Genomic DNA, 23,940 nt, shown 5'->3' on the forward strand with positions numbered 1-23,940 from the left:
AGCGCTTCAACATTTCAACGCTGCTTTGAAACTCTGGAAGCTCCAGTGAAAGCCAGCAGAGTCTGCAGTCAAAGAGTCAAAGAGTCCAAAGCCTTACAACAGTCCTTTCTGTGTCAAACCGTCAAGCTAAGGGTGTAACGGATCACAAAACTCACGGTTCGGATTGTGTCACAGTTTAGGGTCACGTTTCGGATCAAGAAAAAACTTAAAAAAAACAACAGCAAAAAACAAGATAAAAGTCTAAAATTAATTTTTGGAAAAAGCTTCAAAACATATATTAAATAATGTTTGCTCATTAGAGCTGGGACGATTAGTCGACTAATCGACGACTAAATGACTATTGAATTAGTCAACTATTTATTAAATAGTCGATTAGTTATTACTTTATATTATATGGAGTCAGAGTGTAGCAAAGTTGAAAGTTATAATGTCATTCTGCTAACTTTTTGGAATCTTTTACATTTATTAAGGTTTTTTATGCTGTTTTGGAATTTAGCTAATATTTCAGCTACATGCTAGCTATTTTGGCTAATTTAGGCGTCTTTTCAGTTTTTTAGGCTGTTTTGGAGGTTAGCTAATATTTTAGTTGGCTATCAGCTTCAGTGTTTTTAGCTATCAATTTCAGTATTTTCAGCTATCAGCACTAGCATCTTCAGAGGTCAAATTTAGCTTACACACTAGCATTATTGCAGGTAATGCTATATATCTAGTTTCTAGTTAGTTTAAAGCTAATTATAGTTAAGATGTGTGCTTTACATCCAGTTTGTGCATGACCTGATTAGTCGACTAATCGGAAAACTAATTAGTAATTAGTCAACTATTAAAATAATCGTTTGTGGCAGCACTACTGCTCATTGAGGCCTATTCATTAAAACAAAACATCTTAAACCTTGAACACAAACAAAATGCTAAAACGTAGTTTCTGATGACATTTACATGTCTTTAGATCAAATCTACAAAAACAGAGAGAAAAGAATGCTTTAAATAGTTTGGAAAATACCAAATCTATCTGGAGTGCTCCTTAAGATGCGTATGTCCCAATCATATCATAAATAAATTGGTTAAAATTAAACTTAAAATTATTTTTTGATATTATGTGTTATATTGAAACTAACTCTGGGAACATTTAAATATTTAAAATAATTATCATCCGTAAAACATGGTGCTGCTGTACCCGTTTTTCTTGGCGATTTATGAACTCTTTGGCTTGCCGTACTATCGTCGTCCCCGGACAGCACGTTCCCGTTACGGAGCAGCTGCTTTCCCCTGGGCCGGACAGCTGCTACTGCTGATCCTAACCGGGAGATTCTCTGAACCCAGAATGGAGATGTGTACCGATGCTTTCATTCAGCTCTTAAAATTAAATAAGCCTAATATTTAACCATGCGCGTCCTCCATGATGAAGTTGAAAAAAGTTTTTGACGGAAGCTCCCTTCAGGTGAACACATTTTGGAGAACTGTTAAGCAGCTACTTTAGCGCTTGTTAAAACAAAGACGTTTTCCATGAATTTGATGGGAATTCCATGCGATGTGAACGGATAATTGATTTCAATTATACGAGCGCGAGGTGTGCGCATTCGGGGTGCATGCGTGCACTGAACCCTGGCTTGTGATCCGTTACACCCCTACTTCAAAGTCATTGTAGGAGCAAACTCCTGCACCCAGCATGTCTGCTGCATATTCACACATGACCCGATGCAAACAACCGGCTTCTGAGGTTCTCCGACTCATTCATTCATTTGTGATTGCATCAGTTATGTACACGGTTATTTATAAGGGAACAAAACCTATGGGTCGTGTGTGAAGATCTACAAACGTGGTGGGTGTAGAGGAGTTCGCTCCTATATCAGATCAAAAGACTGTCACTCTCAGATGCAAGGCGTCACCATGACCAAAGGACACGCCCACTGTGTATATCGATAAACAAGCATAAGAAATTCACCAAAGGTTAACAAGGACCTTCAATGAACTTATGCAAGGCAATCATGTACAAACATACAAAGTTGATCAAACCGGTTCCTACACTCGTCACTGTAGAGATGCTAGCATGTGATGAAGCATCTGCAGCTTCAGAAGGTCATGAACAGTCTGTTCTCACAATTTAGTTTACCGATCGTTCACCTTCATCTGATAGGTTATTCATGTTTGGAAGAGGAAAGGAACATCTATGTAAAAAATAAACCTGTGGCTGTCTGCCTTTGTAATCCAGCTTTGAACCAGCACACATTGGACTGAGTGGACAGAAGGTGAGGCAGGTCAGTACCTATGGCTGGAGCGTTGATGCAGAGTTCTTTTGCCAGCTGGAGAAAAGTCTTTCCCAGAATGTAGACGTTAACCTGAAGAGAGAGATGATGACTGTGAGTGAATCATCGGAGTTCATGCCCCTCCAACATGACTTTAAACAGCTCCATAAATCTGAGCGGCTGCAGGTTTACAGACTTTAAATCAGGAGTGTCAAACAGTCGCCCAAGGGGCCAAAATCCAAAACTCCCCTTAGGTCACGGGCCGAACAGGATAAACATTTATGGAACACTCTAAAACTACATTTTTAAACTTTAAAACAGTAACTTTTAAAATAATTATAAACTAGATATATAGCATCACCTGTGATAATGCTAGTGTGAATGCTGTAAGCTGAATTTGACCACTGAAGATGCAGAAATTGATAGATAAAAATGCTGAAGCTGAAATCACTGAAGTTAATAGCCGATAGCCAGGTAAAATATTAGCTAAATGCCAAATTAGCCTAAAAAACTAAAAAAAAAAAAAACATAGGCTAGCCAAAACAGCTAGTATGTAGCTGAAATATTAGCTAAACTCCAAAATAGCCTAAATAATCTTAGTAAATGCCAAAATAGTCCTAAAAGAATGACAATTTTTAAAACATTAAAACCGTAACTTTTTAACACAACTATGAATAATAAAAAGGCAGGAATATCAATTTAGATTAAATCAACTTAAAAATACATAAAAATATATTTTGTCAAAATTATACAAGTTAGAAATGAGATCAAGATAACATCGGGTCATTAATAACAATAAAATAAAATGATCTGCAGGGCCGGATAGAATTACCTGGAGGGCCGGATATGGCCCCCGGGCCTTGACTTTGACACGTGAATTAAGCCCTTTCCTACCATCCATTGAAGCTTCTGGGAAGACTGCAGTCAAATGACCCATTTCATCATGGATATGCTCACAGTTCCAGTTGCATAATCGACCCAGACACCACAGAGCGTTTCACCTCCACGTGTGATTAAACGCTGAGCTCTGGGTTATTGCAGGGATTTGAAGGGTCTGGCACACAGCTGGTCTCTGATCAACATGCCTGACACTACACACTGTTGCTGTTCTTTCATCCTCACAGAAATGTCTTGCCTCCAACGAGGGATAAGTGCTGCACACTGCTGCCTCTCCACAGTGACTGGAGGACTAACCTCAGTTACTTTTACTTTCTGTTCATCTCATTCTTCTCTCTCAGAGAAGAAACCGCTCATGCACATTAAAGATTTACCACTAATGTGGTTTTGTATGGATGCATTTCAGCTTTAGGATGTACTGTGATGAGGAATACCTGTTTAGGAAGAGAATGCTGGCAGCTGGAAACAGGAGCAGCACCGAATCAGAATCCCTGTAGAGCTCAAACTAGGCTGAGCAGCCAACCAGACCTGATTAGTCTCAGGAAGCTGTGAGAGCTGTGGGTGGGAGAATGGGGCATCTGGGTTATCACACTGAACCCCTCCCATCACAGATGTTTCATTGTCTTTCCCTAAATACGTCCCTAAAGCTGTGCAGTAAATTCTGGGGCCCCTGAAAGGATGGATTGAAAGATAAAGCTACAAGCCCGCTCATCTATCATCATCTTCAGGAGGTAGGGGCGTTTACGAGCCAGAGTTCTGAAATCTAAAGCAGAAGGCAGCAGAGGGTCACAGGCTCAGGTCAGATCCCGTCATTCCTTCAGACCGGCCCTGCCCAGGCCTCTGGGGCTGTTAGAGGGTCTCCCGCTCTCATCACAGATGCTCCGCTGCTATTCTGGGAAATGGATTCCCGCAGGAATTCAACAGCAGAGATGTTGGAGCAGGAAACAGATCACACAAGTCACTTTAAAAAACTTCTCTACTTTCTAACCATCAAGCCCACAATTATTTATATCTCTATAAAGAATGGATAAGCCTCTTTTTTATTCACCGAGGTGTTGTATTATTAAGTAAATGTCGTCACTGTGATGTATGGAGACATTTCATGCAGCTGTCTGAGCTGAATGAGCTCTCCTCTATCTGATGCCTTTCTCCTGGTTGGTCCAACATTATGGGTCATTTTAACCGTCCTCCCTGCAGTCAATCCAGATGACATGGAACCGCATCAAAGCATCAGCTTCAAGGGTAAAAACGCTAAATGCTGGACTAGATTAAGACTAATTGTGAGAATGCTTTACAGCACCTAAAAACTCATTCACACTTTCAGAGAATTCAGCAATCTTGGTATCAAAACGTTCAGCTTGTTCAGGACATGACTGCTTATACTTCTGGTATTTATAAACGTTGTGGGTTTTTTAATATTGAGCAGAATATACACCATAGGAAATGATTCAGAAATTCTTCAAATCCTTCAAAAATGTTGTGCACTTTGAAACTTATGAGCTTCTGCATACTTTCAGATAGAAACACCAAACTGTAAAATGTTCAGCAGCTACTGGGTTTTTTAGGATAATTTTAGCTTTTATGTTTAGCGACATGCTAGCTATTTTTGGCTAATTTAGACATTTTTTCATCTTTTTTAGGAGGAGTTAAGCTAATATTTTAGCGTTATGCTGGCTGTTGTGGCAAAATAAGACATTTTTCCAGTTTTTTTAGGATAATTTGGAGTTTAGGTAATATTTTAGCAAGCTTTCAGTTTCAACATTTTCAGCTATCAGTTGTAGCACGTTCAGCAGCCACATTCAGTTTACAGCATTAACACTAGTATTATCGCAGGTAGAGCTAGTTGTAATAATGTTTGTTTTCAAAAGGCTTCTGAAAGACGAAATGTGTAGAAGGTCGGCTAAAACTGAAACCTCTATGACAAAGATATCAAGAAAAAAACATAACTCTACATTCATTATTTAGTGTGGTGGATACTGCATCAAAACTGGAGAATGGGTATACTTTGAAACGCTGATAACTGAACGTAGATTGTGTTATAGTACATAAGAGAGAGAAGCCAAACAACGAAGCCCAGTCATCTCTGAATGATCCATCACAGCTCCTCGGTGCTTCTTCATGTGGGTTTGTGTGTTAATGTGATGTTAGTCCTTCTAGTAATGTCGGCAGGGCGGGGGCACTCCTGAAGATCACCAAACCAGCAGTTGCTTGATTGCCCTGCATTAATGTCCCTTTACCCCACCCAGCAAAAATCCACTTCAAATCCACACCAACCTCCAAATACCAGGGCGCGCACAGATGGGGAGGGGCAACCAGCCACTCCAGGACAACTGGGGGCATAAAAATAAAAGCCCCAGACCAGCTGTGACTAGAAACTGTCCCCCCATCACACCACCGCCTCACTGTGAGCCAACTCCCATCAAAAATGCAGGTTTCTCATGTTACCTCACCTACTCGTTCAACTACAGAGTCTGAGGAGGAGGAGCTACCAGAGGCATGATGGGAGTCCACTCAGACGTGCCTCAGTGATGGGGCAAATACCAGAGAGAGACGTTAGACCACAAGAGGAAACAGCCACCTGACAGATTCACACAACAAAGTCTGCAGAAAACCATCCTGGTTCCTTCCCGCCGTAACGAGAACGCCACAGAGCGTCCGCGCCTCCGCCCAGATATTAGTCATGATCTCTAATGCTGTTGCACTGAATCCTAAAGACTTACTGTGAATAAAGAATATTGGTGATTCAACATTACTCTAGGTTCACACTGAACGCAAAAACGCCACGGAAGCCTCTCTCTCCCACAATCACACCAGAATTATTCCACGACGGTCGACAGGAACTTCTGATGGAACCTTTTTGGTTTTTGCCATCATGGGTAAGTTAATAACCTAAAAATATAATTTAAAATGTCTTCATTTGTAGCAGAATGTACAATTGAAAATTCTTTTATTTTAGCAGGCTGTTAGAGGACCAGTTTTCAGTTTTGTTGGTTTTACTTTTGAACCTCATTAACCTTTAACACCTGAGGCGTCGGCGGTGACGCTGAAACACAAAATCTTTATCACACTGTAACTTTTTCACCATTAACATGAACATTCCATCAGATTCTGAAGGAGAAAAGCGGCTTGTCGAGACGGTTTTCTCCTTCAGAATCTGCTGGAATGTTCATTTTCAGGTTAAAAAGTTATAGTAAATCAAAGAACAAACACTGGAGCTCCTGTGTTAAATGGTTGAATCTCTATATTTTGTGAAACACTTTGTCATTCACATTTAGAAATATTCTATACATTTTACGTATCAAATACAAACAAACACACTGAGAATAAAGGTGTTTCAACACTTACCACCTCAACTCTTGGTCACAAAATTAAGTAATTATTAGTAATAGTTGTAGCTAAATTCTTTATAATTAACAAAAAATTAAATGGCTAAAGTGTAAAATAAGTTTTTTTGTTTTGTTTTTTACTCAAAGAAAGAAACATTTATTTAGAAACAATATTTCTTTGCGTCCCATAAGTCATATATTACTTTTGTCTTGAACTTACCTGTAAAACGTCGCTCAGATCCAGCAGCATGTCTGAGGAGACTGGTCAAGGAGAGGTAACCACACACATGCAGCAGAAAGCCAGCAATGAAGGAAATGGCCCAAAGCCTGCATTTACATTCCTTTGTCTTGATGACTGGATTTTTTGGAGCTTTTTGTTGCATAGTTGACTTTATATTCTGAAGCAGCTTATATGATTATTTTTTTAACACAAATGGGCTCATTGCTTTATTATTTTCCCACTAACAACCGGTTGGTCTTTAGCCGTTGTTTCCCACTAAGAGGGCAATGTGTGCATCAATACTTGGAACGCAGAAGGACTGCCATCCAAAGCAGAAATGAAGAAGGAGAACCTGATCAGTCAGCTGAACTTCAGGTTATTTTAGTTTTTTGCATGAGGACATTATTATTCTTTTTTTTCCAGCATTAGTCTGGGACAGAAGTGCGGGAAAGTGGCCGCCATTCAGACGCAGCTCCCGCAGTAGAGGGTAAAGATCGCTGTAAAAAAATAAAAAGAATAAAAACATCTGAATGATTTTAGACATGAGGTCAGGTTTGCAGAACTCTTTAAAATAAATGAATAAACCTGATCTCTAAGCATCATCTGTGCTTTCCCTGCATTGTGAATGAGATAACCAGGCAATACTTCTATGCAGCGATCAGGCTGAAAGCTTAACAGTAGCTCCTCCCACACGCCACGGGAGCATCTAATTAAAGAACATCTCTGGACAAGCACAGAGAACTGAATTTGACATGCCTCTGAAAAGAGGCAGCGGATGCGAATTTGATGCATGAATGTCATTCAGTGTGAGTGCAGCATTATGTCGGGATTGATGGATTTGTTCAGAAGTTTTTATTTTTGTTTTTGTATTCATTTTATTTTTATTAATCAAAAGGAAAAACATGCAATACAACCTGGAGCTGTAAACGTGATGGAAACAAAAGAAAAAAAATGAAAAGGGAACAGAAAGAAGAAAAAATTATTTTCTCTGCCCCTTAACAAATCAATAAATCAAACTATTACATTTACTTTTTCTTTTTATGTGTCTTTTCATTAAATTAGGAGGAAGGCATTTCACATTTACACCATACACACATTTTAAAATATTAAAGTTAACAAGATCATGACATTTTAATATTTAGAATTTTATAAATAATGGATTAGATGGGTCCCTATAATTACTCTTTGTAATAATTCTTTTTGGTTAGTGTTGCACTTTTTACCAAAAGCTTATACTCAGGAGTGACTAAAGTATGTTTTTTTTATTTTGATCCTGCGACCTTTGGAAGAATGGTAGTTAAAACATTGGGTTTTGAGAGGCTTTGACCAAAGCAGCAGCAGACACTCATGAATGTTGCATGGTAGCTGGAGACCGTCCGTTTCCCATTTCCCTTCCAATCACTCGTCTTTTCCCCGCCTGAGCGGACTGCAGTCAGGACAGAGAGTGAAGTTTGGACAGCTGGTTTGAGGCTACGTTCAACAAAAAATTTTGATTTGAGCTCCAAGTATGAAGACTCCCAGAATGCACTGCAGCTTTTCCATAGCCGAGGTCTTAAAGTCATCTTTTTACCAGCTCCAGCAGCTGTTCCCTTAACACGCTTATCAAGTAAGTAGTCTGTTACTTTAAAACACTGCTGCTTGGTGAACGTCAGCCTGTTCTCTCCTTCATAGAATAATGCTGTAGCTCACATTTCTCTGCATGAACGAGCTGAAATAACCATGAATGAATGAATGAATGAAATGGTTTATTTCAAGAAATCAGGTCATAATACATAACATAACATAGATCATAATGAATCACAAGTAGATCCCTTGAAAGGGAGTGGAAGGAAGCGAACTTATGTAATCCCACCCCGACTCGACCATAACATTTTCTCTACATGAATTATCAATATCTGGTTCAGGACTTAATATCATATATTATATTAATAGCTACATCACAGTTTAGAAACAAGTTTAAGGCCACGTAATCGTTCTTCGTTGTTATGACTGAGAGACTGTGAAGGTCTCATCTCAAGGGAAATGTGCTCGAGTTCTGCAGCTCAGAGTCGGGTTAGAGTTCACATCCAGCAGTTTGTTGAGTTCACGTTTCACATTTTGCTTGAATTAAAGGGTCAGACATGAGTAATCCCACAGTTCTCAAAGTCTTTCATGGATTTTATTTCCAGAGGCTTCGTCAGGTCCAGTGTTTCAAGATTCTGGAGTTCAGAATCTACCTGCTGTGGATTTGTTACCTAGATCTTAGGAGCCTCGCGTGCTTCACCAGATCAACATAATATTTACCTGATCAGGATCGCTGGTTTATCCGTATTCTTTCTCCGAGGAAGCGGATGACAGACCTCAACAGTATTTAGGTCCAAAGAAATCCCTTTAGACGCAAGAAATTCTCCAACTTGATCCTCCACGGTCATGTTTGCTCCCGTCACAGCTCCGTTAGCATCCCTGCTAGCGCTGGTAGCACCAGGCCGCACCCGGGGTTGTATTTGAAGTCCCGTGAGAATCACATTATTCATCCGTGCCTGTTGATCCATGTCATGCATCCTTCTCTCCAGGAGATCTTGGCGATTATCTTGTTGTTCGTTACGTGCCTTTTCTTGACAGAAATCTTCCACGAGTTGTAACAGCGGTGTTAGCTTAGCTTCAAGCTCCACCAGAGCTGACAATTTAGATTCACAGAGAACTGCTGGGGTTAGCTTAGCCTGTTTGTCAGCTATTGTTTTGAGCAGCTCAGGGATTAAAGTCGCTTGTGGGCAACTTTAAAAAACTTTAAAAGCCGAAGAGTTGAGGAGAGCTGGAGACACGCGTCTGCTCGTGACCCGGAACCGGAAGTCAGTCCATTAAAATGACTTTTGCATGAACATCTACACTCACTACACTCACCGGGTTGGACCCCTTTTTCCATCAGAACGGTCTTGATCCTTGACAACAAGGTACTAGAACATTCCTCAGAAAGTCTGATCCATACTGACATGACACCATCACAGAGTTGCTGCAGATTTGTTCCATGATGCCGATCTCCTGTTCCACTACCTCCCAAAGGTGTGAGCCAAAATCATGACATCAGCCTCTATGTCGGATCAGTTCAATGTTTGGATGTTTCTTGAAGGGTCGGGCAGGAAGAGAAGCAGACGGAGATCTGAGCGTTCCAGAGAAAGGACAGCAAACAGGCCAAGAGGGAAAACGATGAAGCTGCTGCAGCCACTCATCCCACGGCAGAGTTTGATATAGGGGACAAAGACACAGGGCTGAGACAGGTGAAGCTGAAGAGCTACACACATGATCATTGTGGTACACAGAAGAGAGCATTTCACCACACTGGTTAGAATATTCAGTAAATCTGGGTACAGCTTTCTGCTTCCTGTGTAGTGTTTGGTAAAAACACCAACATGACACTTTGGTCAGTGGAGGTTGTAAGAATTGGAAGAAAGCTTTAGTCATCTTTGGCAGCAGGAATGACACAAACACACAAGGATGGTGTTGTTGCATAGCAAAGCTATCAGGGAGCTAGCTAATGGGTGAAGTTGTACAGATAACAGCAAGTGTGTTTGTTCATACTACGTTCTACAAACCCAGTCATGAAGCAACTCCTCTAACTGTCCAACAAATCCTCAAGATCAGCACAAAATCAGACACCTGCACCCTAACAACACAGGACACCCCATCATTATTACTGTACATTGAGATTTTTTTATCATGTATATGTACATTGTACATTGTGAGATTTTTATTTTTTATTATGTATACCCTGTAAGCTGCTGAAAGACTTAATTTCCCCAAGGGTGCCATCCCAAAGGGATTAATAAAGCAAAGTCTAAGTCTAAGTCTAAGTCTAAGTCATCCCACTGTTCAGCTGCTTCAGACAAGTTTTGGTCACCGTGGCAACACGTGCACCCGTCTCCAAGCTGTCAAGGTGGATTATTGTGCTCCTCTGAAAAAGGCCTTACAATGGAATTAGCTGCAGTGCAGATGAAATGGAAACAATAATCCCAGCACGTCTGGAGATTATAGACAACTCTATTAATCACAAAAACCAGCAGGTCCTCAAATACATCCAAGTTCCAAGAGCGGAAGAAATGTCACTTCACTCAGCAGACAGAACTGCAGATTCCAGGATTTAAATCAGAAAAAATGTCATGTTTTTAAGAGACATTTAAAACTGAAAGATTGAGGCAATCCTTTCCACTCTTTACAAGTGCTACGCGCAGTTCTGTCAAGTCATTTAGAGATCATTCAAGTCAAATGAGGGGAGACCATTATCCAGGGGGGGTTAAACGCAATAATTAACAGTTCTGGCAATAGATTTGATCGTCATTTCACGTTTGATATATGTGCATTCTGGAGGATTGATAAAACACAAAAGGTCACTTAATTTAGTGTCATATCAGGAGTGATAAAAAACAAGTTTATTTTACTATTATTAGATCATTTAATTAAAAAAACTTAAATGCATGAACAAAATGTAACCAACAAATCAATTATTGATGCTCAATAAGAAAAAAACAAGAATACTTTGAAATTGAGCCATTTTGCAGCACCCATAAATATTTGAAACCCAAATAAAACATTTTGAAAAAAAATATTGATGTATAGTTAAAAAAATGTAAAATGTCCCAAAACTTTTTGCCATTTTAAAATAAACTTAATTATTTTCAGCTTCAAATGTTGATTTTTAGATTTCAAAACTCAAAATTTCATTGATTTTTTTTTCAGTTACAAATCTTTATTTCACTTTCAACAGTTTTTTCGTTTCGAATCTGAAAATTTCAGTTTCATAACTTTTGGCCCCATTGTGGTGCAAAAGAGTTATTGATCCCGGAAGTCTGAATCCATGATCGGCTAGCTAGCTTTATTGAACTGTTTACATCAGTTTTCTGCTTGAACTGCTGCCGTTTTCTGCTGCGTTTAACATTGCGAATAACATTTAGTGATCTGTTCATGACATGCAGACTTCTAGTGGAGTATTTATCCGGAATAATAAGATTGAAATTTTAAAGCGCTGATCATTATAAGAAAAAAGGAAATATCCGATCCTGATCGGACAACAGAGCCTGATCTCGATCGAGTCTTCAACCACGTGTTTGGGCCCGATTTCCAATCACGTGATCGGATCGGGACATCCCTAATTTTTGACTATATTTTCAGGAATTAAACAAGTTTATTTTAATTCAGCAAAAATTGTCAATGACCAACAGACAGCACTATTAAACCCCATTTATAGAAGTCAACAGACAAAAAAAGTTCATTGAGGGTTTGGTTACCCTTTAAACTGTTAAAATCTAAATCTGTAAAAAAACGAGAACAGACAATAATTAAAGCATAAGTCTTTTTTTTTCCAATTTTCACAGAGATAAAAATTAGGATGTGCTTAAAAATTCTGGTCACAAGCGGATGAAACATGTTTGTCAGATGACTGCATACAGTGGACAGTGAAAGGTTTGGGTTTGAAGGAAAAGGGGCAGCGACCCACTGTGCAGGAACTAACAAAGGAGGACAAATTGTTGGAGATTAAAATGTATGTGATTAAAAATTGAGGCAAAAAGTAGGAAGCTGCAGAATAAATAATAAAAAGATTCACACAAATATCTAATCCGCCTCCACCATCTAAATATGGATGCACCATGCAAAGACTGCTCAGGACTCATTAAATTCAACCGGAGGTTCTTTTCTCATTTTCCTGTGCTCCTCTTTTCCAGTGTTTGTCCTGATCCCCACTGTGACATCAGAGTCACCCAGCAGTGGAAAAGGAAGCCCGCTGAGCTATTTTTGCCCCAAAATGCTCCAACAGACGAGCCCGTATCAGCACAGCCACACACAAACAACAGAACAATGCAGCAGGAAGGCAGCACAATCACTCGCCTCCTCTTATTGTAGGTAAACCCATCCCTGCTGCAGCTACAGAATCATCCTCAAGGCTGAGAGACGCAGGCACAAATGAGGAGGAACTTAAGCCCAGTGTCAAACTGACAAACATGAAAACACTGCAGCTCTGTTAGCTCCAGGGTTGAGAACTTGAACAGTGATGAATCCTGAACCACAACAGCTGTCTTAGCATTCACCAGAACCATGCAGCGCCCTCTGGTATGCACCCAGCAGGTCACATGAAGCTCCTTAACAGCATTCATGTCAGAATGACTTCAGGAAAAACAACAGGAGAGAGGAGTGAAAGCAAAACACCTACAGCCAGCAGCAAGTCATGCCAACTTCTGCAAACGGCAAAGGTTTTATCTGACTTTAAAGGTGTTATACCATGAAAAATCTACTTTTTGAGCTTTTAAGTATACTCTACTGTTCATTCCTCACTATGAAGAACCCCAAAGCGGTATTTTGATCCATTCATGCATTTGAGTAATCCTCTAAAAACAGCAGCCCCTCCCATACCCACAAAAACGACCGGGTCCTCACATGGTGACATCACAGGGAGAGACCGCCCCTTTCAGGAAGAGTCTGCTCTGTCAGCTCCGCCTCCAGGCTAACACCAGCACCCAATGGGCTGTATGCACGACCTACCTCCACAATGGTACATGACCGCTCGATCATTTCCGGTTGGGGCAGTGGGCTATTGCTTATATGGAAATAGTGGGGTTTTTGAGTTTAAAATATGTCTTTTGGAGCTTTCACTATAAACAATGTTAGGTGCATTGTTCATCTTTCTAGCAAAATATTTCAAAATAAGAATCCAAAAAGGAATTAAATTGTATTTGTCCTCCTACGTAGCAAACTTTGAAGGTAACTTGCTAAGGCTGTTATTTGCACAGTTAACGTTCCAAACTCCTGCCCTCTGGAGTTCTGTGTTTTTAACCAACAAACGCACTCACACAAACGCTCCCACGCTAAACCAAATCCAAGAGAAGCAAGAGCTCACTGCAACATGTGACTGCAGACACCAGAAATCAAACCACCAACCCTACAGCTGGGAAATGACTCCTCAGCCTTCCAGTCACAGCCATCACGGTTCGTGACCGACCACTTTCTTCTAGGGTCAAAGAGCACGTAAGCAGCAGAATCATCTTCATGCATGACGAAGCACCTCCTCATGCTGCAGAGGAGAGCTCTGTGTCAGCGACTGCTGCAGGCACAGAAGGAGAGCCACATCCTCCTCTGACCTCCACCCGACCTTGTGAAGGAGAAGGTGATGACCTTTGGAGGACCGTCAGCTCCTAACAGCAGCAGATCAGGACATCTCTGCTGCATTTCTCCTGACAGACGGGAGGTGAGAAATGATGTAAACTAATGTCCTACTGCACTACATTCACAGAAGGCCCAAGGTGCTCCAGAGTCAGTCCAAGTCAGCCATTCTCACTCCGCTGTCAGACACCAACCTATAACCACCAGCAGCAACGTGGGGGTGAGGGTCTCGCTCAAGGACACTTCAACACGGGCAGGAAGGCAGGAATCGAACCTGTCGTCCTCTGATCAGGTCGACAGGTCTACCTCTCCTTTCCTTACAAACTGTCTGTTTTCCTACTAACAGAAAGGATTCAATACAAATAAACAATTACACATAACACTGAAATAATCACAAATCCTTTCATACTCCGTTCATGTTGTGCTCCATGTGGCGGACCGCTCCACACCCGCGCCCGCTCAGCGCAACCCTCCACGCAGCTGCTGAGCGCCCACTCGCCCGCACACTCGCTTGTGCACTTGCTTGCGCTCGCACTAAAGAGAGTTACTAAAATGGAGAACGGCTCCTGAGAGAAGCCAGAATGGAAACATTGGTGAAGCTGCGTGTCCTCCATGACTGTTGTCGTGGTAGATTGGTCAATGTAAAGTTGCAGGGTAAGAAAACTAATCTCTACTTTGCTTGAATTTGCATTTACTGTTGCAATCGCAACGTCGCAAAATCCTGGGGGGACTGACCTATGTGAAACCTTTAAATCCGAAGGACCTGTGAGAATTTCCCAGGATGGGGGGGGGTGAAGAGCACGCAGCCTGTCCATGACGCACACACACTTACTACATAGTGAGGACCAGGAAAACCAGCTGAGAAGTGAGGACCAGCCTTCCTGCTTCATTTACACCCCACACACACACACAGGGACACACACTCATAGCAGGCCTGCAAAGAGAAATGTCATCAGCTCTGCTTCTTTCTAAATTCAGGCACAGGCCGAGACAAACGGCTTTTTTAAATTTTGTACATCGATGAACATGTTGACACGTTTGAAACAGTTTTATACTGATTCTCAAAGAATCATTACATCCTTAATTATGAATTAACAGATTTGTTCATTTGGGTGCAATTCATGACACAATGAAACCATTCAGATCGTCAAAATGAGTTCAATAGGTTGCTTGAAAGGGAACTGGAGGAAACAAACTAAAATAAAGTAATCCCTTCTTATTCGCGGGTGTTAGGGACCGGAGACACCCACAACTACAGGACACCCCCCATCCCCGTCTCAACACCCACCCCCCGCAGCCGAAGAACGTCTGACTCACTCCCTAAGGGGAGAAACACCTCAGCACCTCCTTCAGACGCAAACATTTCATACAAGCGTCTTTTTGTGACAAACCGGAAAAGTCATGCGACTGAAAAAAATAAAAAATTAAAGAATTAAAAATCAGCAAATACATGTAACTGCAAATAAAAAAATGCAAATACACAGGGGAACACTGTCATTCACCCCAATTGGGCCCCAATCACTTCAACAGATTGTCTGTGTAGTAATAATTGTGTTAATGTTTAGTAAACATTCACACTATAGTGATTCTCCTGCTCCTTTCCATGCTTTCAGCACATAAAAACTCAATCACACTCTTAGAGATTTCAGGAATCTTGGTATCAAAACATTCCTGCATTTAGAGGCGTTTGGACACCTGGGATGAACCTCAGTGGATGAGGGTCTCCATCATCACTTTCTGCATCTTTGTTGATGGGATGAGCAGCTTTGGTCCCTGACAACATCACCAGAACCTCCAGCATCCTCACATTTTCTCTTCTTTGCTCCTCCAGCATCATCAGCTGCAGCTCACAACCTCTCACAGGAAACTTGAAGAAAAATTGTTTTCATTTATTGTGATATTTGTTTCCTGAGCAAACCTAAATATATGCTTATTTTATAAGATCACTTGTAATTTATGAGTAAAAAATTAAGCTAACTTATTTTTAAATGATATTTCTCTCACACAGTTTGTGTTTCAGAGTAAAAACTAGCTAGCAACTGCTTGATTCCTTCTTTAGAAAAAACACAAAAATTCAGCTCCACAAACGTTACCTTTTCTCGCCAAAAATGACTCCTTCTGTTGCTCCTTCGATCCCAAAGTCTTCTCTGAACCTCCATGAAGGTTATATTCCCCACGATGGTCGTCTTTCAGACATTTTTCTTGTTGTTTTCTCCGTTATAAAAACTCTTTTTGACCACTCCTCTCTCTGCATCTCTCCACCACTGCGTCTGTCTCACCGGTAAACAACGCCGCTGCACGGGCTTCTGGGTAAAATTACGTAACGGCCCAATAGTGACAAGAAAGTGCAAGGTCTCAGCTTTCAGAAACTGGTTTGCTCTATTTTTCAAATAGAGCAAACCATTCAGGAATTATGGTCATTCAAAGAGCGCTTGTCCAAATGTGTCGCGGACAACGCGCTGGGTGGCTAAACACACACGGCTTCAGCAGACACACTTGGCGGGTCAAAAGATACCCTTCGGCGGGCCAAATTTGGCCCGCGGGCCCCACTTTACACCCATGGTTTAAACAATTATAAAATCAAAGAACTTGAACACCTCATAAACATCTCACTTTATATTTTTGTTAAAAACAAACTTTTAAATACCTTGTAGCAAAAAGCCAGACTCCTCCCTCAATAGATGTTTGAATTGTGACGTGTGCAGAGATGCTGCATCCTCTTACTGTGTGTGTTCAGGTTCAGTCTGCGGCTCTGTGCACGGCTGAGGGGAGTTTAACATCACTCTCTGGGGTAATAAGAGCAGAGTGGGCATGCCAGTCCAGAGCAGACGCTGAGCTGACTGCATGTTCAAGAACAAAACGAAGCAGCAGAAAGGATACGCGGCGTTCCTTCAGTGCGGCACACCAGGTAGAGGCAGGCAGCGATGACGTAGGAGGACTTGCGGCCACTCGTCAGGCGCTTGTTGAGGGCCATCTTGTAGAAGTTGAAGGCCGTGTCCAGACAGTGCTGGTTCATCTGCAGCTGATGACCCAAAGTGTTGATGTTCTGCTTGGCTGAAGACACACAGAAGCAGGGGAAAGGTGAATACAGCGGTTCTCCAAACAGAACAGAATGACAGACCCCCGGATCCAGGAGAAGAAACATACAGTTTCATCAGATCCAGACCAACAACCCCTCTCTCCTAGACACAATTAAAACAAAGTTGAGATGATACTTTTTTTTTTTGAAAACTCAACTGCCTTTTCTAGATGAATAACGTTTTCAAAACAGAAAGAAGTGAGACTCCATTCCAGCAGAGGGCTGTAATGAAGACAATAGGAAGAGGAAATACTTAGAATATAAATAGAATATAAAGCACAGCCAACGATAGTTTTACTATGGCGCCACAGATATTCTCTGTTCTCTGAACTGTAGGACTGTTATACTGAAAGCTTTGGTTAGAAGGCAAAGTTAGAAAAGACTTGTTTTTGTGACATAATCCTTTTTTTTTTTGGAAAAGATAAACTCCTGCTGATGAGAAGAAAGATGCTCCACTTTGATAAATAATCCCTGAAGCAGAGGATCACAGTCCTCTGGAGTCCAGCCTGCTGGTGCTGCGCTGATTGTGAACACACTCCAGCATTAGGATGAGTCTTAGAGGACAGCAACACAATAGCTCCTCACTGTATCCAACACTAATGTCATTTTTCTGGTTGATCTATTTTAACAAAGAGCATCAGAATCAGCTTTGTGTGAAGTGCAATGAAATTCTGTTCAGCAACAAGAATTCCTGTAAAATCAGATACAAAACATTAAAACACATTTTGAGTATTTCCAAACACATTTGAAGTCAGAAATCCCTCACTCATTTGTGACCAACCCTGAGGAGTCATCACACAAAGAAACAGCAAACAGAGGAAGTGCTGCTGTTAGTGTGCTGCATTACACACTGGAGGGACACTAGTACACTAGGGCTGCCACAAACCATTATTTCAATAGTCGACTAATCTCCGACTATTTTTTTCGATTAGTCGACTAATCAGCTCGTGCGGCGACTAGATGTAAAACACTCATCTTAACCGTCATTATCTTTAAACTTGAGGTCTTTAAGCTATATTCTAATTAAAATAAAGACAATAGTTTATTAATCTTTTAATGAATCTGCAGCTTTTCTCCTTCATTTGTTTCTGGCATTAAAACAAGACTTAAATCAAATAATGCAATCTGAATCAACTACAGAAAACTTATTAAAAGTCTGAAATTCTTTTTTAAAGCTTTAATATATATATTTAATAAAACATGTACAAAGTATTTCAAAAGCTATTTGCAGATATAAACACACTCAAAATATTTGCTCACTGAGGTCCATTTATTAAACAAAGCACTAATAACATCTTTGAACTCAAGATATACATAAAAAACCTGAGGATGTCCATAGAAACAAAGAAAATTAATAAAAATGGGGAAATTTATATTTTAAAAAGGGAGAAAAGCAGGAGATGTTAGAATGTACATCAGTACTTTCATTCTTTCACCACCTACATCCACTGCACATGCACAGACCGATACTTCATATTTTCAGTTTGGGGGAGAACCCATAAATCTGTGTTACTTCTTTAATGTTGTGGTTGCTTTGCTGTTTGTTGTCGTTTTGTGACTTTAAGTTACATTTACTTGTAGCTTAATGCAGATAATGTTATGCTGCACTTGTAAACTTAGCTCTGGACTTTTAGGTGAGCTCCTTCACTTCTGGGACTCATAGTCTTAAATCGTTCCATAACAGCTGCAGATCCGTACCGACACACAGCCTCTCTGTCTGCGAGGTGAATGTTTCATAATCCGCTCTTCAAACCGAACAACGTGATCGCGGTGCAGAATATGAATGAAGCCTTGGACGACGGTTCATTTCCAGTGTAAACTCATTATCCGCGCCGTCCTCGCGGCGTTTGGTTAGAAGAGCGCAGATTATGAAACGTTCACTATGCAGACAGAAGCGCCGTAGACACGGACCTGCTGCAGATCTTCTGGTTCATCTCCAAACAGCGCAGTAATGACAGCCGCGGCAGCGCTAGCTGTGTTAGCACCGATGTTAGCTTAGCTAGACGAAGCTCTCTGTTCAGCGTGATCAAACTCTCAACATGCTTCATCATCAGTACCGCTGAAAGTACCAACATTCTGACAGCTCCTGCAATAGAAGGTCAAGATTGTCATAAAAAATCTCTGAATGATCTCATGAACCCCAACATGGAGACGAGATCACTAATTCTTTTGTAGAACTCTAAACCTGATCTCTCAACATCATCCGTATTCTCTCTGCATTGTAAATGAGATATACAGTCAATGCTTCCATGTAGCGATCAGGCTGAAAACTTGACAGTAGCTCCTCCCACAGATGACGGGGTGTCTAGTTTATGAACACAATCACTGAGCATCAGGAGAGGAGGAGAATTTGATGTGTGTGAAGCCTTGACTGTATATGAGAACTGGAATGAATGACTCCTCTGCTGGTGTTCCAAACAGGAAGTACTGCTGACTCCAATAAGCTTAAATCCAAAAGACTTCAATGGAGAAATAAACAGCAATTACTCAGTCATTCTATTGGTCTGCTACCTTTTCTTCATGTTCCTGATGAACCTCATTTTTAGTGATATTTTTTCTTTATTGCATGTTATTCAAGTCATAAACTGACCAATCGGATTCCTCAGTGAAATAATGTGGTGCCAGTTGGCCCTCATCTCAAACATTTGATTATTGAGCCTGCTTTCAGCGGTAGGTGTGGACCAGTGACATGCAGTCAGGGGAGGCTGGGGAGGCCGAGCCTCACCAGCAAAATATAGCTAAAAAATGCATAAATTCAATGAGATGAATATACCTTTTAAAATTAAAAATAAAATATCAAATGTTATTTTTCTTGGTTATGTTATTTTCTACGATTGCCATTTTTGTTCAGGTTTTCAATTCAATTCAGTTTTATTTATATAGCCCAATATCACAAAGGAAATTTGCCTCATTGGGCTTCATGCTGGTAGTTTTTTAAAATGCAGAAAATTAGTCATAAAATATGCACAATGACTAAAAACTAAACAGACTAAATAAACTGGTTATCCCTGCCCTTAGACCCTCCCTCCCCGTAAGGAAAAACTCCTAAAAAACCTGAAACAGGAAAAAAAGAAGAAACCTTAGGGATTCCCACATGAGGGAGAGATCCTATCCCAGGACGGACACTGTTTATAAAAAAAAAAAAAAAAAAAAGCAAATTTAGGAGTTTCCTCTCCAAATACGCTAGACAACGCTGGGTGAGGCAGCTCCGCCCCCAGCCTCACTCAGCGCCTCACACACTAACTGCAGCTGCAGCTGACGCATGCCTGTTTTGTTTCGGTCTTTCCATCATCATAAAATTTGTTTATCTTTCTGATTACATTGGTTTCAGTTTGGGACTCATTTAATCTTTTTATCCGCTAAAAATGCACTTGAAAAACACACTGGGTGCATAGACTGTATATAAAACAACTGGACAGAGCAAGCCCCCCTACCTCCGTGTTCCATATAGGAAGTACCACTGGGTTGCAAAAAGGCCAAAGTCCCATTGACTTACATTGAGAAACAGACAGTTATTTCTCAGTCATTTTATATGTCAGAATAATCATTCTTCCTCTGCTGCTTTCTGCTTAACTTCTTTTTTATAATCTTTTTTTCCATTATCACAAGTTATTAGTTATAAATTGACCAATCAGATGGCTCAATAAGCGTTTGTGGGTCTGACGTCGAACGTCTGGGGGGTTTGATTGACAGATGACGGGTAGCCAATGGGAGCAGACTTCATCAATGGGTCCGTGAAGACCTTTTAACACCTACTTTACAATTCAACAATGTACCAATCATTGTCCTACTGTTGTTTTCCTCAATGGAATGTACCGATGCAGCAGTTTAAAACAACAAGAGGAGCATGCTGTCGACATTTTTAGATGAGGATTTACTCTGGAGAAATAGATTTCACTCTGAGGTTATGTGCTTTGGACTTTTTTGTTTGTTTAACGTTCGTTTTTCTTTTTTTCACTGTTTTGGTTGTAGCTTATAAATTATAAGTTGTGTATCATACGGAATGGTACAGCTCCTCCATAAAATCACCAACCAAAGTTTAATCTTCTTCACTTTTCCAGCTTCAGCCTGAATTAGACGCAGCTGTCTGAGGAGCGTGAGACAAACTTCAATGGATGTTGTCGTATTTTCAAACAGAAAAAAGATCCAGATGTTCACTAGGATGATTATTTATTCTAAATAACGCTGACAAACAGAACATTCATCTGTTTCTTCAGAAGGAGCAGCACAGACTTCCTTCAGAAGTAAAAGTAAGTCAATAACAACAATTGTGGTAATTTTTAATGCTACAGTTTGTAAACAGAAGTAAAATGTTGAATTTAAATGTTAAACAACAATTTATCTGTTGTCAGTCAAATGGGGAATAAATTGCTCTGTAGGCAGTGTTGCCAGATAGTGTCAGAGCTTTCCAGTTCTTTATTTATTTATATAAAGATTTAAGATTTCTAAACAAGGTGGGGGGGGTCAGCCCCTTCGTAAAGTTTGTAAATCTGACTGATGACATCAGTGCCTCACCAGCCGTGAACCTCACTGCACGTCACTGGTGTGGACTTTCAAGAAGCTTACTCCTGACTGGTGCCACAGAAATGTGGACCAATCACTGTCTTCAGGCTCCAACATGGTGAGGTCCATATCACTGAGATATGGTGAGTGAATTGGCTTCATTTCACTTCATTCACTCCCATGCAGGCAAAAAAAATCCTCTGTACCCCCTCCTGGGCTCAGACCTCAGCAGAGTTCTTTAAAGTCCCTCACCAATCATTTACTGATCAATTTTCAAAGTGTTATTGATGGTTTGCTATTTGTTACGTGCTGCTGCTGTCTGGCCTCTTTTCCATCCAGGTGTGGCCAATCTGCCTTGATTGACAGGTGGTGTCCATATAAGCCAGAGGAGGCCACACCAAGCCAGGCAGGGAGCAGAGCAGCAGGCTGTGTGGTGGTCTGTGTGGTGGTGGTGGTTTGGGTTACTTTTCGTCCTCAGCAATCTTAGATTGCTGGGTTTTGTTGTGTTAGTTTGGGGTTGGGCCTTGGTAGTTCTGATTTGCGGGTTTTGTTTAATTTCTGTTCATTAGGTAGTTTTGTTAGGCAGCCCTTAGCAGGGAGCTGCTGACTCCGACGGTCGTCATGACCGGGTCAGCAGTCTCCCTGACTTCTTTTTCTTGTGGCCAAGGTCCCAACTCCGTTTTGGTTTGTTCTTTTAAACCTTAACCACTAATTTCTTTGCTTCATTTCAGGACACAGGTTTTCTGTTTATGTTAATAAACTGTGTTCCTTTTAGTTTGGTGTCCATCTTGAATGTTATTGTCCCCCCCTTAGATGGTCATCCCCTAGACTCCGGGCTAGTTTTGCGGTGGGGACGTAACACTATTCATGATGATGCTGTTTTAGGCCAAAATCAGAAAACCTGTGTCGGTTCCAAGAACATAGTTTCTGCAGAGCAACAGGAATTCATTAGAAATGTGGGCAGGACTATTGGCACAGAGAAAGCCTGCCCTCATTTCCCATGATGCCCTTGTGTACACTCTTTCCTGCAAGCTTACATTACTGGTGCAACAAAAATGGTGAGCAATATTGGAGCTATCAGCTGGTTCTGATCCAGATTCCAGCTCAGACCAGGAAAACAAAGACGTTCATGGATCTACTTGTCTGTGAGTGGATGATCAGAGTGAAGCAGAGCAGGAAGCTTGTAGCATACCAATTCTAGTTCCTATGTTACAACTACAAACTTTTTCAAACCTTTTTTTGTCTGCTCCTGATTCACAACGGTTTGACTAAAAAAATACTCAGAAATTTGGATTTTTTTTCATAAATGTCCTCCATCATTAGAAACATGCTACAGTTGTGCTCATAAGTTTACATAGCCTTGAAGACAATCGGGTTCCTTTGTCATTTTTCATGGAATGAAAATGTTAACACAAAAACTCACAGTGGTTTTTAAATCATAATGACAACAGAAACTTTCCAGATGGGTGTGGAAACGTATGAGTACAACTGTATAAGAACATGTTAAAAACACAATTCTCATTGAAGTGGTTCTTTAAACCTTCAGATTTACGGAGACTTGTGGTGACATTTCCCTGAACCAGTAGAGGACACTCTGAAGGATGGTGACATTTACCCACACCTGTGATCCAGCCGTCTGAAGACACCTGCATATGCTTACAAAATGATAAGTCACACGGCTAAACCTCTGCACACACTGTTTGCTGTTCCCACCTGCGGGATTAAGACGAATGTGATGCACAGAATGGACCCCTTCCCAAATGCTGGTGCTGCAGCGCCCTCTTGCTGATAACTGTTGCCGAGCACCAAAGGAAGTTTGGAAAAGAAAAACCTCAGAGATATGGAGACAAATTATATCACCCCATTTATGCTGGTGTAATTCTAGATTTACCACTCATAAAATACATTTGTGCATAAGAACAAAAATTACAAAAATAAAAAAAGCACAATTTACACATGCACAAATTAAAATGACAACAGCTTGAAATTAATTACACATGCAAATCTTAAAAAATTACGCACAAAAAACACACACAAGACCACAGTTACGCACAAATTTGTGGTGAGACTCTTCACGTCTCAGAGATTCGTCCGTGAGTGATGCGTTTAAATGCTGATAGAATGCTGGGCCATGAGAGTTTTCTTATCAGCCCATTTGAACTTAGATTGTGAATAATATCCAGTAAAACTTGACATTTTCTCAATATCTCTAAACATATATGCCCAATAATTAATATAAAAAGTCTAAACAAGTGTTTTAAGAACCCTTTTAACATAGTTTCCAGAACTGATTGCTTCCTCTCTGCAGCCCCTCCCCTGACAGCACCTCCGACACGGGGCTCTACCCCAGCACTGGCCACGGGGACAGCAGGCGGCGCCGAACCCTTCTAAACTCCCGCAGACCGGTGGTCTGATCAAGCCTCTCTGCCCTGTGGATGTTTAGAGGGCCTCCCGGTGCAACCGCCACGGGGAGACCAGACCAGAGCACCCTCCACCCCACCCGCCCTTTATACAGTCAATGCACAGAGTTGTGGTCGGCAAACGCAG

The 23,940-nt window shown here is 40.9% G+C and overlaps 1 protein-coding gene across 3 annotated transcripts in view; it reads right to left on the reverse strand.

Annotated features, from left to right (window-relative positions):
* LOC112138810 (transcription factor IIIB 90 kDa subunit) overlaps positions 1 to 23,940 on the reverse strand; it is a 126,411-nt gene that overhangs the window by 92,215 nt on the left and 10,256 nt on the right. For all 3 annotated transcript variants that reach the window (XM_036209863.1, XM_024261451.2, XM_024261452.2), the window contains exons 4-6: positions 16,692 to 16,865; positions 6,687 to 6,718; positions 2,264 to 2,336 (exon numbers count right to left, since the gene is read on the reverse strand). In XM_036209863.1, the coding sequence (XP_036065756.1) occupies positions 2,264 to 2,336; positions 6,687 to 6,718; positions 16,692 to 16,865 (279 nt within the window). The remainder of the gene's footprint in view (positions 1 to 2,263; positions 2,337 to 6,686; positions 6,719 to 16,691; positions 16,866 to 23,940) is intronic.

The sequence above is a fragment of the Oryzias melastigma genome, linkage group LG22 (genome assembly GCF_002922805.2).
Source record: "Oryzias melastigma strain HK-1 linkage group LG22, ASM292280v2, whole genome shotgun sequence".
NCBI lineage: Eukaryota > Metazoa > Chordata > Actinopteri > Beloniformes > Adrianichthyidae > Oryzias > Oryzias melastigma.